This window comes from Hirundo rustica, chromosome 22 (assembly GCF_015227805.2).
Source record: "Hirundo rustica isolate bHirRus1 chromosome 22, bHirRus1.pri.v3, whole genome shotgun sequence".
In the NCBI taxonomy this organism is placed as follows: Eukaryota; Metazoa; Chordata; class Aves; order Passeriformes; family Hirundinidae; genus Hirundo; species Hirundo rustica.
Genome location: NC_053471.1, coordinates 5,341,505 through 5,358,686, shown reverse-complemented (window position 1 = coordinate 5,358,686; position 17,182 = coordinate 5,341,505). Strand labels below are relative to the sequence as shown.

The window sequence follows — 17,182 nt, the reverse complement described above, 5'->3', positions numbered from 1 at the left end:
CAGCATCTGCAGTCTTTAGACTGAAGAGTTAAGTGACTCCACAGGCACTCGACCCATTATTAAATGAGAACGCATCTCAATGGATCAAACACTGGCTAGAAGAACAAGGAACCTCCTCTTCACTGTTACAAAGCTCCTCTGTCAAAGGGGTTAAAATGTTCCATGTGACAATTGCTTCCCTGCTTGTTCCTGCAGTTACCAGCTCGTTACCACAGGGATATTTACAAATAACGTTTCTATGTTCTGATTGCATCATCTGAATCAGGGATTTAACAGCCACAGGGGCCAAAGGGCAACACGCCCTCCGAGTGGTGGGGAGGGAACTTTGCCACAGACTGGCTGTGACTCAGGAAAGAGTGTGATAAGAGATGTACAGGAGTTTCCTGTGTCTAATGGCTGCTGCCTTCCTGCTCCCTCCATCCTCCAGCTCTGCACTTGCCCTGAACCAGCTGCTGCTTCCTGACAGAAGTTCCACCTGCAGGGCATTCTGCCTTCCCCAGAACAGGATTCTGCTCTCAGCCACAGTTCAGCAGAAGGCAAAGACAGAAATACAAAGTTCCTGGACAGCCAGGATGTCTGGCAAGTGTCTGACCATATCCAGGGACAGCACGGGAATATTCCCCCTCGACCACATGCTACCAGTCAGATTTGACTGTACACTGTAAAAGCGACTGCACAAATGATTTGGAGGAGGCTTCAATAACAAACTTTATTTTGGTTCTTAGAAGAGAAAAAGTCAAGGCTTTTCCAAATCCTACAAAAAGCATCTGAAATTGGAAAAAGATAGAAACTCACCTATGTGTATGTAAACCAGATAATCCTCCCGATGGAATGCCCACCTTTGGGAGACATGGATTAACAGCAGGTGGAGCTGCTTGGGACCCTCAGTAATTCTTTCTTCTAACACAAGATTATTGTCACAGAGTCAGCTGGAAAATGAAGCTACTGGCACCAGAGTTTACAGAGAACTTTGGGTGAAACAGTGCAGGAATGTTACACGGCCCTTCCTTCCCACGTCCCTGCTGCCCTCACTTATTTGCAACAATCTCAAAATCTTCCCCTGTTTCAGCAGGGATCTCCCAGCAATGTAAGCTCTATCCTCCTTTCCATTTGCCTGGATCCCTCAGTCAGTGGGAGCGGGTGCAGACACAACTCTTGCCATCAACAGGACTCGGTAGGATTCTGTAATGTCACCTTTTACAGTCAGGAGGGCTGACACAAGCGGGGGGTCACTGGTCTGCAGAAAGAACCACACAGGAAATCAGCCTGGTGTTTTGGACATAGGAGACATGAGCTGGTCACCTCCTAGCTCTGTGTTTCACATCTCGGTGTTCAAGGCACAAGTTACAGCTACAGGTGACAGGTTACGGTCACTGTGCTGGCTCCTCTGTGTCCCCAAGTGATGCTCACGCTGCAGGCAGTGAGGTTTGACAGTGACTCAGCATTCTGTCCCCAGAGTGCCACAGAGACTGTCCCCACGTCACAGCCGCGGCAGCCGGGCACAGCAGCAACCTCAGAGCTCCCAGAGAGGGCTGGAAGGAAGCGGATCCTGTCAGCCCCCAGTGAGTGCTCAGCCTTGTGCAAGACCCAGGGGTTACCAAGAGGCAGATGCGGGCTGGAAACATCCTGCCATGAGCTCTGCTGCCTCTTCCTGCGTGTGATGGCAGAAGTCTTTTCATTTTGGAACCGGCTACTCATTCTGCCATCCCACACACTGGAGTCAATGCCTCCAGTCTCCACGGATGCCCAAGGAGGTGAATCAGGAAGGGCAGTCACAGCCTCGTGGAGCTGTTAGGACATCATATCCAACCTCTACGATATAAGGCAGAAGTAGCCAGGGGAATGGGGCACCTAAAGTGGAAAATCCAAAGGCCCCACTGACTTCCAGGAATGTGCCGAAGGAAAGGCAGCCCATGGCAAAGAAATGTGTTGCAGAGTGATCTGTGTAGAGTCAGCTCTGTGCTGGCAGGGCTGCAGCAGCTCTGCCCCAGGCCCCTCCAGAGCTCACTCAGGGCACCAGGGCCTGTTAACAGCAGCAGCACTTCAGCCTTTGGGCTCTGTAACAGCGACCTGCAGGAGCCGTGGGTCACAGGAACTCTGTGTGACAATCCAACATGAGCTCTGGGTGACATCCCAACTGCGGGTCACACCCCCAGCAGGAGGTTTGGGCCACGCTCCGACAGAAGCGCTGTGTGACACCACCAGGACGTTGGTGTGGCACCCGCGGGGGCCCGGGGCCGTGTCTCACCTGCAGGTCGGCAGGTGGCACCCACGAGACGCCGATGCGCTGCAGCTGCCCGGGCTCCAGGGCTCCCCTCGGGCCGTCCAGCTCGAACCCCGCCCGCTGCAGCTCCGGGCCGCTGTCCAGGCTGAACTCCACGGCCTGGCACGGACACACGGACACTCGGACACACGGCACGGTCACACCCGGGCCGCACAGGCTGCGCTGCCCCTGCCCGAAGTGCCCCTTGAGACTCCAGCTATCACTGTGACGTTTCATTGTGTCGCCTTGTCACTAAATACTCCAGTAAAATAACAGGATTAGAACTGTAATTCAGTTCTGGGCTCAAAATTCCAAATTCCAGAATTGAGGAAGCAAACTGCTAATGAAGTTTGTTGCTGATTTAGTATGATAATGCTGATTCCATATATTAGCCCCTAAAAAATAATCTTTTCAAACACTGATGCTTTTATAATGTAAAATTTACATTATATACAAAAATGTATAATGTAAAATTTACATTTCAGAGAAATTCTGAAAGCTGATTTTTAAAATTTGTGAATTTTGGACAGAAGGAAGGAGCAGCTCTTTGCACACTGTCAGGATCCCATAGAACACCTGGCACGAACCTGCAGGTTTTGTTTCCTCACCTGCTTGGCTGGCAGCACAGAGCTTTGTATGGCCCCGACGGTGATCTCTGCCCTGGCTGGCTCTGCCGAGCCCTCCACGTACTCCAGGAGCAGGAGAAGGGACCTCACTGCTTCCTGTGGCCCTGAACAAGAGCAGACAGCAACCAGGTCAGCTCTGAGACAGTCAGAGCCGAGCCTTTGGCAGTTTGGAACCAACACAAATCGTACCAGGAGGGTTCAAAACAGCGATGTGGCAAACTCAGGAGCTGGCACAGATAAAGAGATCCTTTTACAGAGTGAGTGAGGAATTAAGGAAAAGGAGTGTTTGGATAATTTGCAATTGCAAACTGCAACTGTTACTTGTTTATCAAGTTCCAGTCTCATTTTCCAGCCCATGGCACACACCTCCTCTGTACTTTATTGCGTGTGCTTGGACTTATTTACAGCTCAGGAGTCAGGAGCTGTTTGCATTCTGTCTCTGAACACAGATCCTGTCCCAAGAAATTAAGGAAGAGTAACTTCAAATGCTTGGAAGTTTTATAACAGGACAAACAAGAGAATCCAGGATATGTGATTATACATGGAATAATTTCTTAAACATTTAATACACCTCAGAGAAGTGGCAGAAAGCAAATGGATCTTAATTCTTCATAGTAGTTTTACATTATAGTGATTTTTGCAGGGAAACTGCAGAAGTAGAAGATGATCGTTAAGAGAGAACTGCATTAAAATGAGAGAAAATCTTTCCTTAAGTTTTGGTGTTTTTGGTTTTTTTGTGGTTTTTTTTTTTTTTTTTTTTTTGGGGGGGGGAGGAGTGTGTGTTTTTTTTTTTTTTTTTTTTTTTGTATATAATGAATATATGCTGTAACATAATGATTTTTTTTTTTTTTTCTTCCTTAAAGGAAGATGAACATTCCCATGTGTGATCCCTCCCTGTTCCATAATACACAGCAGTGGCACTTTACCTCCTTTCAGTGCTCCCTGTGGTGCCACAGGTGAGGTCACAGCCAAGGACTCCACGGGCACATCCAGGGGCACTCCCCCCTCCACAAACATGGGGTGATCCCGGGCTGCCCCCTTCAGCTGGATCTCGTGGGCCGTTTGCTGGGGGAGACAGAAAGTCCTGGATGCGGTGACAGCTGGTGTCACCTGCATGGCGCTGGCACCTGACCCAGCAGCGCCAGCATCGCGGCATCGCCTCCCACGGCAACGATCCTGGGCTCTAACGCGGGAGTTCTGCACCTGCCCCGGGCTTGCCCACCCGGGCACTTCTGTTTTAAACAACAGGGAAATGTGCCTCAGGAGGGCACCGGACAAACTATCCCAGAGCCCCTACGAGAGGCGAAACTTTCCTGTCGCCAAACCCGGGCCGAGCGTCCGTTCATCCACAGCCCATCCCGACGCGCCTTCACTCCCGACCGCGGTCCCAGAGCTCGCACGGACCGCAGCAGCTCAGGCTCAGCCCCAGCGCGTTTGCAGTGCTGCTGTCGGGCATTAGTGGTCACCCTGCACCAACTTTTGGTGTCTTGGCAGGGGCCCAGCGCTGCCCGCGGCGCGGCCACCTGCGCATCCGGCCGGAGCATCCCCGGGCAGCTGCACAGACGGAGCGCGGCACCGAGCGGCTGCGGGAGCGGCGCCCTGGCGCTCCTGCTCCTGCCGGGCCGGAGCTCGCCTCCCTCTCCCCTCTGCTCTGCCATTAACGCTCCCTGCAGCAGAGCCGGGCTCAGCTCTCGGCCCCTCCTGACCGCCGCGGGAGAGAGCGGGGATGGACCCCACGTCACTGTTTTTATCAATTAATAACTGCATATCTAAACCTGGAAAATGTCAGAATGTGACCTCTCCTCCCTACATCAGTTCGTCCAATATTTAGATTATTTTCATAATCCTGATTGTCTCACCTTGCCAAAGAGCAGAACCTTGAGACGATCGGAGTAGTAGAGACTTTCATGATCAGGACTGAAAGTAACAACAAAATCCTGGCTCATCCCAGCCTCAATTTTTCCTTCTGTTGGAGAGACACTGAACACACTGAAGCCACTATAGTTCTGTGTTCCTGGTAAATAAAAATGAGGATACAGATAAGAAAGGAGGACAGCTCCGTTTTACTTCTTCATAAATTTTAAACCCATTAATTGTTGGAACGGCAAATAAATAAGAGCTGATACATGGCTTTGTAACAAAACAGGGTGTTAGGAACACCAGATACATCCATCCATCAGTTTGATGCATTCATCTCCAGAGGAACTGAAGCAGCATCACCAACTCTTCCTTTATTCTGACTTGTTTTTACAGAGATGGACATCTTTAAATGTAATCTTTAACATGCAATTACTGTGTGGGTTTATTTAGATTTAAACACTAATATCTCCTTACTTGTGGGTATTTGCTCAGGCTGTGTAAATTTACAGCTCCCCATATTGAAAGAATTACTACAGCTCCTACTGGGGAGCAAAATGAAATCTTTAATTTCAGGGTTGTGATGCCCCAGGTCTGACAGTTGTGTGGATCTAAGAGGACACAGCAATGCTGCTTTAAACCTCCTGAGTCTTTAGCAGAGGAAAAGGAGGAAAGAATAAAAGGAAGTTTACCAACAATCTCTGTTCTCTGCAGAGGGGATGTAAGAAAAGATGGAATTTTCTGCCGGTCTCTGTCTCGTGTTGGTGAGAGCGACGCCAGTTGTACGGAGAAGGGCAGGGTCAGGCTGGAAGTGTTCTCTACCTGGGGACATTCATTCACACAACAGCATTTGCACTGAGGAAATTGATCCTCAGGCCTGTAAGATCCCCAGTTTGCAAAGTGGCTGAATTGATTTTGCTGCATTAGTGCAGCTCTGCATCCCCAGGTGCCACCAGAGACACAATCAGTGCTGCCCACACCCAACCCCACTGCCCATCAGACACAAGGCTTTGGTTATTGACACAGTCTGTGAGGAGACAGCTCCTGGTGTCTTCTCCTGCGGTGCCTTGCAGCTCAGCACAGAGGCCGTACCTTGACCGTGGCAGTCGCCGTGTCCCCGGCCATGACGTATCCCATGTGCAGCGCCTCTCCCACGGAGCACTCCGTGCTCGGCAGCACCCCGTGCCCGGACAGGCGGAGCCTGAGGTTGGTCTTTGCCGCCTGCACGTCCAGAGTTTCCAAGAACTGCCCAGAGGGTGCCTGGGTTACTCCATCTGCTGAGGGAAGCCCACCCCTGCAGCTGACCCCTCCCAAAGAGCCATCCCAGAACAGAGACAGGGAACAGAGGTTTTTCCTGTTGGTAACTCCTGTGTTACACACCTCTCACATCTCTCCTCCTTTCCCCCACTGCTGTTGTACCTTTTACTCACCCATTTATCCTCACTTGGACAAAAAGAGATGATGAGGGGTTTATTTTCACCTGGCTCCAGTGTTCTAACTGCTCTGACCAACAGGAAGGGGCCATTGGGATTCAGAACTGAGAACCCCAGCTAAAACAGCGCAACTCAAGGAAAGAAGTTCATAAAGATGGAGAAAAAATATACGAGAAGAGATTCTACATATTGTTGACATGTCTTAGGTCTGAACTAAGCATCTGTAAGCTTTGGAGAGATCAACAACTCAAGAGAAGATGAGCTGATGCTTTAGTGTCCAGCAGTTCCCCCTGCAGAGACAGAGTCTGATTAAGCAGAGGCTGAAGGCTGAGCTCACGTGCTCCAGACAAGGATACTTCCAGCTTCCCTGGGGAGATGTTTTCTATTGCAATTCTCTTCATCATTCTGTGGCCTGCAAGGAATGAAAACGCTTCCCAAGATGAAGAATGCTCATCCCTGCCCTCCCATTCCTTCCTCCTACTTGTGCTCCTGCCTGGGCCACACACTCATCCCAGGCCTCTGGCTGAGGCACTACTCAAAGCTCACCAAAACGCCTTCAGATTGGGCCAGTCACTTCTGGAGCTCCCAGGTCCATGTTTGGGGATCAGGTCTGCTCTTCCCTGGGCCTCAGCTGGCCAGAGCCTCCTTGTTTTCCACCTAAATACCCACTAAGGGCTAATTTCCATCCTGACTTTTAAAAATGCAAAACTCTGCTGGGAAGAACTCACTGTCAGAGAGAAACCACTTCAAACCAGAATTCAAATTTCATACCTACAGAAACGTCCCCAAAATCGACCGCGTTGATCCCGGAGTCGGAAATGATCAGAACAGGCGGGGCTACAGCGGGGCAGTGCAGCTCCAGGTACAAGGTGTTGTGAGGGCTGGAGAGAGGAACAGAAAAGCAGAGCTCTGGGATCATACAGAGATGATTATTATTGCCAGGGATGTGCTCCTGTCACAGGGTGTCACAGCACAGCACAGGGCTCGGTGACCGACTGTGCCTGAGCAGAGATGAGCTACAGCTGCCTCAAAGTTTTCACACAATTATTCTCTCAGCTGCTTTGATATTCATGTGTTTGATTCTTATCCAACTGGTGGGCTGGGAGCATGAGTTTCTACCACTGAGCTATGAAGTAATTAAGATCAGAAAACAAATTTCTCCCCCAAACGAATAAATTAGCAAGCCCACCATTCCCCTCACATCTCTGGGTTACCCAGCTGCACCCACCTGCAGGTGAAGTGCCCAGAGCCCTCCTCTCCAGTGGCCTGGCCACTTCCAACAGAGCATGGGATGATGTATTTGTTAAAACTCCCTCTGAAACTCCTCGTCAGGGAAGCCTGGGCTGCCCTATAAGCATCAGAACTAGAGAATCCAGGAATAAGAATTACCTCAGTGAGTGAGAGAGCAAGAAAAACATCAAATAAATATCTGCAGAGCTATTTGTGATTATTGTTTCTTAGTCAACATTCAAATTTGAATGTAACAGAAAGACTAAATGACTGTCAGTAATGGACCCAACCCTACAAAGTGCTTGGCTTTTGTTGCCAAAAGAGAATAAAAATTAAGAACCCAGATAACAGATGTCACGCTAAAGATTGCAAAAACGTCAATACAATTTGCTTTGGTTGAATACATCAAGCATTTCAGTGTCTTCCAGTACTTCTACATCATTTCAATGACATGTAAACACATGGAATCACATTCCTCTAATGCAGTATGTAGGCAATACTTCTAAAATAGGCATTTTATTTTTACAACCTCTGCTGAAAATGTTTAAAAATTATAATTAATGGATTGCAATGAACATGTGATTTTACTAAAAGATATCAAAACATCCAGTACAGCCAAAAATGCCTGCTTCAGAATGTATTTACTTCCAAATACTTCCAAAATCCCGAGACTGGCCTGAAGTGTGGCTCTGAGAAGATGAATTACCTGCTGTACAAGAGCCCTCGAGTACCAGATTTGGCAGGTGAGTCTCCCAGGCTCCAGGCAGCAACGCTGTTGATGTGACTCTCCCTGAGGTGCTCACACTGCACAGGAACTCTTTCAGATGCACATTTCCCAGCAGCATCTCCCTGCCAGCACTGATGCTGACCATGACTAATGAGCAGGGCTGTGTAAACCCTCAAATTAAAACCAGCAATTACTCCCTGCAGTGGATTTGGGCTGGTTCTGGTAGATCTGCTCACAAGAGGTTTATTTGAGTGGTTTCTGTTGGTCTCAAGTTGAGCTTTGCCGTTGCCCTTTCCATAAACCCCGTGTTGGCTCAGCCCCATCCCCCGCACAGCTCCTGCTCCCTGACAGATTCTTTGAAGTCTTCAATCCTTCTGATGCATAAAGGGATTCTTTGCCTCACATGAGAGGGTACAGCTGTGTGGCTCACAAGCAGCACTAATTTTGGAAACAGCCTCTGCAACACAGCTGAAGCTGTTCCCTCGCCGGTTTGCTTTCTTGTCTACCTACAGCTTTAGTAGATTTATTAAACTACTTTCTAAAGAGAATGTCGTCTGTGTAGTACAAGATGCTTCTGTTGACTTACTCGGGCTTTAACTCTTTGGGTTTTGGCTCGTTAGGGCTATTGACAGCAGCCAGGCTCATCCTGCTTCCATCCTGTCCTCTGGAAATGGAAACGCTCGATTTCTTTGGCTCCTTCTTTGAATCTTTCTTCTTTTTGCCCATCGGAGTCTGAGGGGGATCACTGGAAATCTGATCAAAGACACAGCCAAGGCCACAGAGCAAGGAGGTGACCCAGAGCAGGGGACAAGGGGCAACAGGATGATGGGGACAGCCCACAGACACAGCAGTGACTACAGACAAGTTCCCAATAGTGTAAAATTTAAAAATTAAGTTGAAATGGACATATTTTACCCCCTCTTAGAAGAAGAGGTCTCCTCTTGGAGCAGATGAGTAAAAGTCTCCATCTCATGGGGATTTTACCTGTTTATCTCATAATCAAAGACAACCACACGTGCTCACAAATTAACTGACCTAAAGGTTGCATATAAAGTCCATGGTTGCTGTAAATCTTCAGGAAATGTAGGAAAATTTTTTTTTTAAAGACTATTTCAGTTGGCATTTGCAATAAAACCCTCTAGGAATACTTTGGAAATTGTGCGCATGAAATTAAATTATTGCTCAGCGAACAGGCCACACACAGTCACACTCTCATCCTTTACAGGCAGGTCCTGCACGGACCATGAGCTTGGGCTTCATTAATATGCAAATAATTTTATGATAAAAATACCACCCAGAGAAACAAATATCTGGAAGTGACAGACCAGCAGCATGTGCTGTTCTTAGCACTCCTTACTTGTGCTCCAGGCCCCGGCACAGCTGCTGTGCCGAGCCGCCGCGCTGCCTCCTCCCTGATGTGCTGATCCCACAGCGCCGGGCTGAAGGACACTCGGATGGAGCTTTTCTGGGAACGGGAGAGCACACACAGGAGTGAGGCCACAGCTCAGACACGTGTGACACCTGTGTGTCACGCAGAGCAGCACACATTTCACACATCCAGGGCACTTCTGCTCTGAGGGAACCGCAGCATCCTCGGCATAAGGGCACTTGCAGCTTTCCTGGAAGTCCAGGATGGTACAGAGGGCTGGGAATACTTTTGATATTTAAACGTTCTTCACATAAAGCACAGTGACAACACTGGGGACAGAACACTCCCATAAGGCATTAGCCAGATTTGGTGCTTAACCCTCCTGTCTGATTCAAAACATCCTTTCAAACAATACAAAACATTCCAGCTATTCTAACAACAATCAATGTTCTGAGCTTTGTTTACAAGTGTCAGCCTTTGTAAGGATAGAGATGATCAAAGATTTGGCAGAACACCCGACATTTAAAGTGGATTTACCTGCCCAGGCAGCACAGTTCCCACAGAAGGTGTGATGCTCACGGGACAGTCTTGGGGCACATGGAATTCAAAGGAAGTGGGGCCAACAGGGGCAGGGTCCCCAGTGCCAATCCGTGGGACAGCGTGAGTGAGGGGGTTCCCACCCACGTGGGAATTGAGCACATCCAGGGTGGCTGAAGACACCGAGTTCAGGGCTGTAGCAGCAAACTGAACCAAGGAATGAGACAATTCGAGAGGTGGGTGGACTCCAACTGCTTTGCATGACAGCTTGAATTGTCTAAAAATAAACACACGATAAATTGTCTCAGCATAAAATAGTGTCTTAATCAGCCCGGAAAATAGGGAGCTAATCCTGTAGTCCCTATTTAAGCAGAATTTCAAGCTTGCAATGGGAATTTTGCCTAAAGATGAACAATAATACTATCTATTTTTAATGCACAATTGGCCAGAGTCCCTGCTTGAATTCTTCCTCTGTGAACTTCTGGAAATGCATCCAGTCAAATCAAAGTTTATGCCATTATTATTGCGATAGCATTGGTTTAATGTGTAGAGCATTTCTACAAAAAAGAATTCCTTCAGTAATTGTGCTGAAAAAGCAGCAGAGCAGTGCAGGTAGAGGGGCTGGAGCTTGGGTGTGGGACAAGGATAAACTTCAGGAGGGGTGGGAAAAGTCATCTCAGTAAAGACAGATGTAAAAACCAAGGATGAAACCAACAGGCACTGAGCAACTCCTGCAACTGGAGAATTCCCACCAGCCCCGGGTGCTTACCCCAGCCCCACCTCCCCCAGGCAGGCAGGGATTCAATTCCTGAACTGGGTTAAATTCAGATTTCAGCTTCCCTGCTGCCCATCCATTAACACACCTGTTGATCTCTGTCCTGCAGGTGAGCTCAAAGCTGTACTCTTTTGCCTTGGTGGCTTTAAAGATTATGTCCAGTGTCAGGCTTTCCAGGGGAAGAATAGTTCCAAATCCATCGCTGGGTTGAACTTCAATGAACTTCAAAATGGCAGGAAAAGAAATTATTAGTTAAATGATCAGCCTATTAATAAATTAAAATAAGATGTTACTGGTAAGATTTAAAGAAACTCTTATTAAATGTGGAACTGTCAGGAAAGGAGAAATCTTCCAGAGAGAAGTTTTTGTCTGAGTCAGTGCCCAGAGTCTGAGAGACAGATTTCTCACCTCAAAGGAGCTCTAAAGGTATTAAATCCATTAACTCAGATTTCAGGAGAATCCCTTCCCCAGCTTCTTTCCCATCTGTGGAAGTTAACAATTTCCTTTAGCTGCTCCTTGATTTTAATCCCTAAGCCAGCAGAGAACAGGATAATGCCTAAATTGACTGCCAGGTTCCTCCAACATGCCCAACCATTTCACACTGTGATCACCCTGCTATTATGGAGCTTGAAGAAACAACTTTGTCCAAAAAATTATTCAGGAGACCCAGCCCACATGAACCCAGCAGCCCCTGTGATTAAATTTGTGCTTCCACATCAACTTCCAGCCAGTCAGAAAGTGTGCATGGCTTGGGATGGCTCCCAAGGAGCACTTTAAAGGCAAAGCCTCTGGGCACTTGGTCTGAGGCCACAGCCACAGCCCCAAGCCTGTTTTATTTAGTGGTAAAAGTGTCCCAGGTGTTCTCTTAGGAGATCTTTTGGTGTAACAACCCAGGAATTCCGATAGGAAAAGGTCAGGGAGAGGAAAACCTCCTCCCAGGGTTGGCACTGCTTGGCAAATGCAGAGGGTGCCACGCAGGGAGAGTCACACACGCCAGGCCAGAACTCCACAGGGAGCAGGATCCCCTGGGCTGCAGGAACCAGGCATGATTTATTTACACTCACACTGAACACGTTCCCATGACACTGAAATCTATTTTGACAGCAGAGGAGGTGTGTGTGGGATAAGCCCGTACCTCTGGCAGTCCCACAAATCCAAACTCCTGTGGCAAGATGGATTTGTTTGTTAGGATGACATTTGCCTGCACGGCTTCATAGATCGTGCAGTATCCAAAGTTGATCTGTGCTGGGCTGATTTCCAAATCAGAAGTAGTAACAATAGCGTGGACAGTAAAATTAACTTTTTTAGCCTGAAACAAACGCAAGAGCGCAGGATAAAAACCTCCATCTGTGGGTTGTAAGGACAGGATTGAAATGAAATGTCATTCAAAAGGAAAAGTGCAAGAAAAAGTTACTCTGTTCCTTGACAGTAACATGACACCAGCACTGAGGAGAAAGGATTTAACTTCCAGTATTGCAAACATGAGACAAGAAAAAACGATCAAATCTGTATTAGCACTTTAAGCATCTTTTACTATTATCACAGAGCCTCAATTAGTAAAGAACTAATCTAAAATTAGGTACCATTAAATGAACATTCACTAATATAATTTACATAAACTGTCAGTCTGATCATAAGCAGCACAAAAATCTCTGACCTTGTCCATGATCAGGATTGTCACTGGGGCCTCCAGGATTCCTGTCTCTGCATTGAAATAGCTCCCTGCATCTTCGGGAAGGGACTGCCTGAAACCCAAAAGTACAAATCCAAAGTACAGTCAGTGCATTAAAATATCCTGACTATTTTCTCACTAACAGGAATAAGGAACTTTTGGTAGATTGTTTCCTAACCGAAAGAAAAACAAACTGAATCCTGTTACTTAAGGTCTGAAAGTTTTACTGTTCACAGCTTTTAATCTTCATTTAATTGTCCTCAAATTGGAGGATTCACCTGGTTAAGCATCAACTCCACTCCTTCACTGAAGGGAATTTTCATTAAAATTCTTGCAAGATAAATTCAAATATTAAAGAAATGGAAAAAGAATGGTGGAAGAAAATGCCAATCAAAAATGAGTGACCTGTGAAGTCCCAGCTCCTGACCAAGGGAGGTCAAGAATATTCTGGACTTGCTCCAGGTTTCCTTCAGCCTGGCAGCCCCAGGCAATGCTCTGAGCAGGAGGCCATGGGCTGCAAGGCAGTGATGTCAGAATGATTGACCTTGTACAGTTACATTGGATAGCTTTTTGTTTTTAAAAACAGGATTTTGGACACACAGGATTTTAAGGGCAGTCACAGAGGTCAGCATCCATTTATCCTTTTTTTTAAAAAATGTCATCCAGTCATTTAGAATTCTGAAAAATTAAAAGCTTACTGTCTAATCAGAATATATAATCAGAATATAACGTGCATCTCTGCTGCAGCCCCAGCACATCACCAGGGCCTGGTTCCCTCTGGCCACTGAGGTGAATGATCAGCCTGAGGCAGAACCCCTGTGTCCCAAAACAGAGCCGTGAAGTGACCAAAGCTGGAGCCCAGCAGTGCCTGATTACCAACCAGCCTAAGAATTTATAAAATGCAGCTTTTCTGTAGGTGAAGCATCGTGCTGTCACGAGCTCCATTCCAGAGCTTCAAGCCAAGACAATACAAACCTGGAGCATTTTTAGCTCTGCTGCTCTATTTATATCTCAGAGCACCAGAGTGAGTTGCTTCCTGTTCTTGGGTCTCCACAGTGCTCGTGTTCTACTACTACTCATGGAATTGCAACTCTTTATGGTATTGTTAAAGAATAAAAGTAACACCCACTCAGTCACCATGGTGATCCAAAATCTTGCTGTTATTTTGCAATAAGGGTGATGTTCAAGGGTGTTGGGAAGTTCTTTACACATAGAACTGAGGTTATATGCAAGGGAGGAGTAGAGCATCGGCTTGCATTTTGTCACAGGACATCTGAATAGCAGAAGAAATTAATCTATTTCATAATAATCTAGAGGGGGAAGAAAATACTTGTAACTGCGTGGACACAGGGATGGACTCTAAATTAGCTACTGTACCTTGGGGAAAAGGTCCTGGAATGCTTCAGAAAGTTCTCTGCAAATGGCACAATTAAAGAGAAGCACAAAAGACAAATCAGATTTAGACTGCCAGTACCTGCAGGACTAGTTCCAACTGCAAGGAACTACAGGATGTGGTGTTCGGGAATTCTGAAAGGCAGCAGAGTAGAAAACTCGCCTTCAACTAAACAGAAAATGTTGGCTTCAATCTCCCAGAAGTTGGATTTTGGAACACATCTGTGTGCACAGGACACTCAGAGCTTCCCAAGCCTTCAGGCAGCTCCCTGCTCCCCCGGCACTGCTGAGTGGGGGGTTCTTTTCCCTTTGGTGTCACTGGTAACACAGCTGCTCTATTAATAGAGCTCCTAATGCCAGCTCACTGAGAGGCCCTCACGGAAATAAATGTGTCACCGGCTCAGTGCTTCCCCTCAGCTCCCAGCACCAGGTCTTTAAAACTGATCCGTACCCTCAGACAGCCAGATACTCATTTTGTGTGTCAGAAATGCCTTAATCTCATCAAATCTCCTTGCTGAAGCTTCTCTGTTTTTTAAAAGGAGGATTAAGGTTCTAAATCCCAGCTCTGCTTCCGTCCCCTCAGAGAGAGCAACGCTGCTTTGCAGCAGCTGAAGTTCAGAACTGGAATATGTCATCATGTTACTGTTGTAATCTGATGGGATTTGAGATGCTGCAAGAACTGTAAACACTTCTAGTTCTTTGAATACCAACCTGGTGAAAATTTTGCAATCGGGGTAGAATCCAGAGGTGCTGAGCACATCTGTGAGAACACAAACACACATCCCTGGGATTGGGAACCCACATCAAAGGAGCAGCAGGTTTGCAGTGGCAGTCACAACCAAAGACACTGAAGTATTTGGTTGTACACCAAAATTAATTCCATACATCATTAATTATTTTTTGAAAAGAAATGTCCTGCTAAATCCTTTAGGATGGCAATGATGTGGTAAATAAAATGAACAGTGGCCAATGGGAGCTCTGGTATTTAGATTTTCAGAAACTGGAATTGGTTCCTGTCACTGAGCTATGTTTGTATTTGTAGATGTTTCTTAAAATGGTGAAGCAAAACTTCCTGGGATAAAGTTTTTAGCATCAGGAGACATTACATAAAATACCATGTGAAATTCATGATCAATACCTTCATCATTTGGGGAAAAATGTACCTGGGGAGGAGAGGTAGGAACAAGAAAGCCCAACCACTCTCACTTTAATTAGCAAGCACAGGAGTTCTTGTCCAGAAATTATTCAATCAGTGATCCATGAAGCAGCCACCTGCCTCAACAACCTCCCTCCTGGACAAGAATAGCTTCCCACAGAGCGGGAGCAGCCTAGCAGGACTGTGAGAGCTGGGATTGTCACAGCACTGCTGTCACCACAGGGAGGGCATTGCCTCACGGCCCTGGCAGCCAAGTCCATTTCCTCCTGGAGCATCTGGCAGCTCCCAGGGGGACAGGGGGGAGACCAGACCTGTGCTGCAGCAGCGCTGTGAGGTCCAGCCTGGACAGCAGGAGGGAACAACAACCCTGCTCAGCTTTTCCACTGACACAGTCTGAAATCCTGAAAGATTAGAGTTGGATTAACGTTGGTTACCTGGGCAGGAACTTGAGCTGTGCACTGAAGGATGAGTGAGGCTGGATGTAGCCTGTTTTTGGAAGCAGCTCCATGTGTTTGCTCAATTCTCTGCACACCTCAAACTTCAAACGCAGCGTGGTTGTAGCTCTGCAAACACATCAGACGTGCTCAGGTGGCTTTGAGGCCACTTCAGTGACTCTGCAGTCTGAGCCCTCCTGCCCCCACCCCTGCATCGTAATCAGAACAATCCCAAGCTTCCTTTGAAAATGATGGGCATGGAAAACTGCTCCAGCAAGTTCACGCAGTTGTATTCTCTTTTAAGTACAGAAAACAAGACTTGGAGGTTCTGTAACAAACCTGGCTGTAGCAAACAGTGCACAACCTGATCCAAAGAGAGCTGTCAGAGCTCAGCACGGTGCTGAGGCAGGTCAGGGGCAGCCAAAGCCAAGCTATTGTGAAAGAGCAGCTGATTATTCGCTCCTAGCATACACTGGCTCTATCTGGATCAATAGGATGACTGAATCCTGGTGATTTCTTTAAACAGATGTGACCTGTCCTCCACCAGCAGAGATTCTCTGCAGGGCTGAGCTGGTCCTGCCAGCTCCTCTGCTAAACCTTGGGATCAATTAGCCCTGGGAAGGGCACATTGGAAGCCAGGAATCCTGTGCCTGTCTGCTGAATTCTGGCCCTGTCATAGCACGGCAATAGCCATGGATCATCCCCTGCTTTGGAATTTTATGCCTAAGTGCAAAATTGCCGAGCAATTTACAAATATTTCAGCTTGTCATTCTCCTTCCCTTGGACTGGTTTCCAAGCTGTCAGGCCAGATGGTCTCCTCTAAATCAACAGCTACAGCAAGTGGGGCTGGGAGCCTGCAATGATTTCTGACTGTTGACAATCTAAGAGAATTATATACTACTTCATTAAATCAGTGCAGATTATAACCTGCCAAAGAAATGACTTTTCAGAATGATTTATATTGAACATGATTCTGATAAGACACTTTCACCCTTTATGCTGCTTATTTATGCTGCCTGATTACCAGGGTCTTCATGACCAGAAAAAACCCAACTAAAACCCAGAACAAAACCAGTATCAGCATTATTTTACAATTCACAGCTTGATGGGACATTCCAGTTCCAGAGGTATCTGATTCACTTGGAGATTTTATCTTCCCCTTGTGCTACAGCCTGCAAGTCCCAGGCAGTGGGACACAGGCAGGCTCCAGGAGGAATCCTCCTCTGGACACACCAAGGGAAGTGTCAGGAGCTCCTGGAGGGAGAAACTGCTCAGGCCACAACAGAATGATGAAATCCATCCACTTTTACAGGATGAAAAGTTGACACATGGTATTCCTGCACATGAAATCCACTGAATTTCAGCCCACCTGAGTGTATAACAGCAAATTATCCTAATTATGGAAAATGGATGATAAAGCCTTGACTTGCCAAGGTGCTAAGGACAGGCTACTACACATGAAGTGCTCTTAATTTAGTGAAACTTGGCAAAGGATCAGCAGGATTTTTCCCTCAGTTAAGAAGTTTTGCCCTAAGCAATTTGACAGCTTCTATCTTTGGGATCCCCTTGAACTCTTAAGTTTTATTAGGAGAGTTTTTCTGCTTCTTGACTTATAAGTTTTATCCCTGGGTTATCTAGACCAAGTAAAATCACTTACATAACAACTTGTGCTTGTCATATCGGTAAGCTGAACTTCTGAGATAACAGCTTT

At 47.0% G+C, this 17,182-nt stretch overlaps 1 protein-coding gene across 12 annotated transcripts in view; it reads right to left on the bottom strand.

The window, feature by feature from the left end:
• Positions 1-702: 702 nt before the first annotated feature.
• CFAP74 (cilia and flagella associated protein 74) overlaps positions 703-17,182 on the bottom strand; it is a 36,119-nt gene continuing 19,639 nt past the window's right edge. For 3 of the 12 annotated variants that reach the window (XM_040084766.2, XM_040084764.2, XM_040084770.2), the window contains 18 exons: positions 15,472-15,600; positions 12,475-12,562; positions 11,953-12,126; positions 10,906-11,039; positions 10,043-10,319; positions 9,494-9,601; positions 8,723-8,889; positions 7,408-7,542; positions 6,951-7,060; positions 6,536-6,591; positions 6,177-6,296; positions 5,839-5,991; positions 5,439-5,568; positions 4,749-4,903; positions 3,816-3,954; positions 2,872-2,993; positions 2,249-2,383; positions 706-1,237 (listed from right to left, as the gene is read on the bottom strand). In XM_040084766.2, the coding sequence (XP_039940700.1) occupies positions 1,124-1,237; positions 2,249-2,383; positions 2,872-2,993; positions 3,816-3,954; positions 4,749-4,903; positions 5,439-5,568; positions 5,839-5,991; positions 6,177-6,296; positions 6,536-6,591; positions 6,951-7,060; positions 7,408-7,542; positions 8,723-8,889; positions 9,494-9,601; positions 10,043-10,319; positions 10,906-11,039; positions 11,953-12,126; positions 12,475-12,562; positions 15,472-15,600 (2,446 nt within the window). In that variant the 3' untranslated portion in view covers positions 706-1,123. Of the gene's footprint in view, positions 1,238-2,248; positions 2,384-2,871; positions 2,994-3,815; positions 3,955-3,976; positions 4,122-4,748; positions 4,904-5,438; positions 5,569-5,838; positions 5,992-6,176; positions 6,297-6,535; positions 6,592-6,950; positions 7,061-7,407; positions 7,543-8,722; positions 8,890-9,493; positions 9,602-10,042; positions 10,320-10,905; positions 11,040-11,952; positions 12,127-12,474; positions 12,563-15,471; positions 15,601-17,182 lie in introns of those variants that run through there. The other 9 variants (XM_040084762.2, XM_040084761.2, XM_040084771.2 and 6 more) reach the window with 8 other exon arrangements.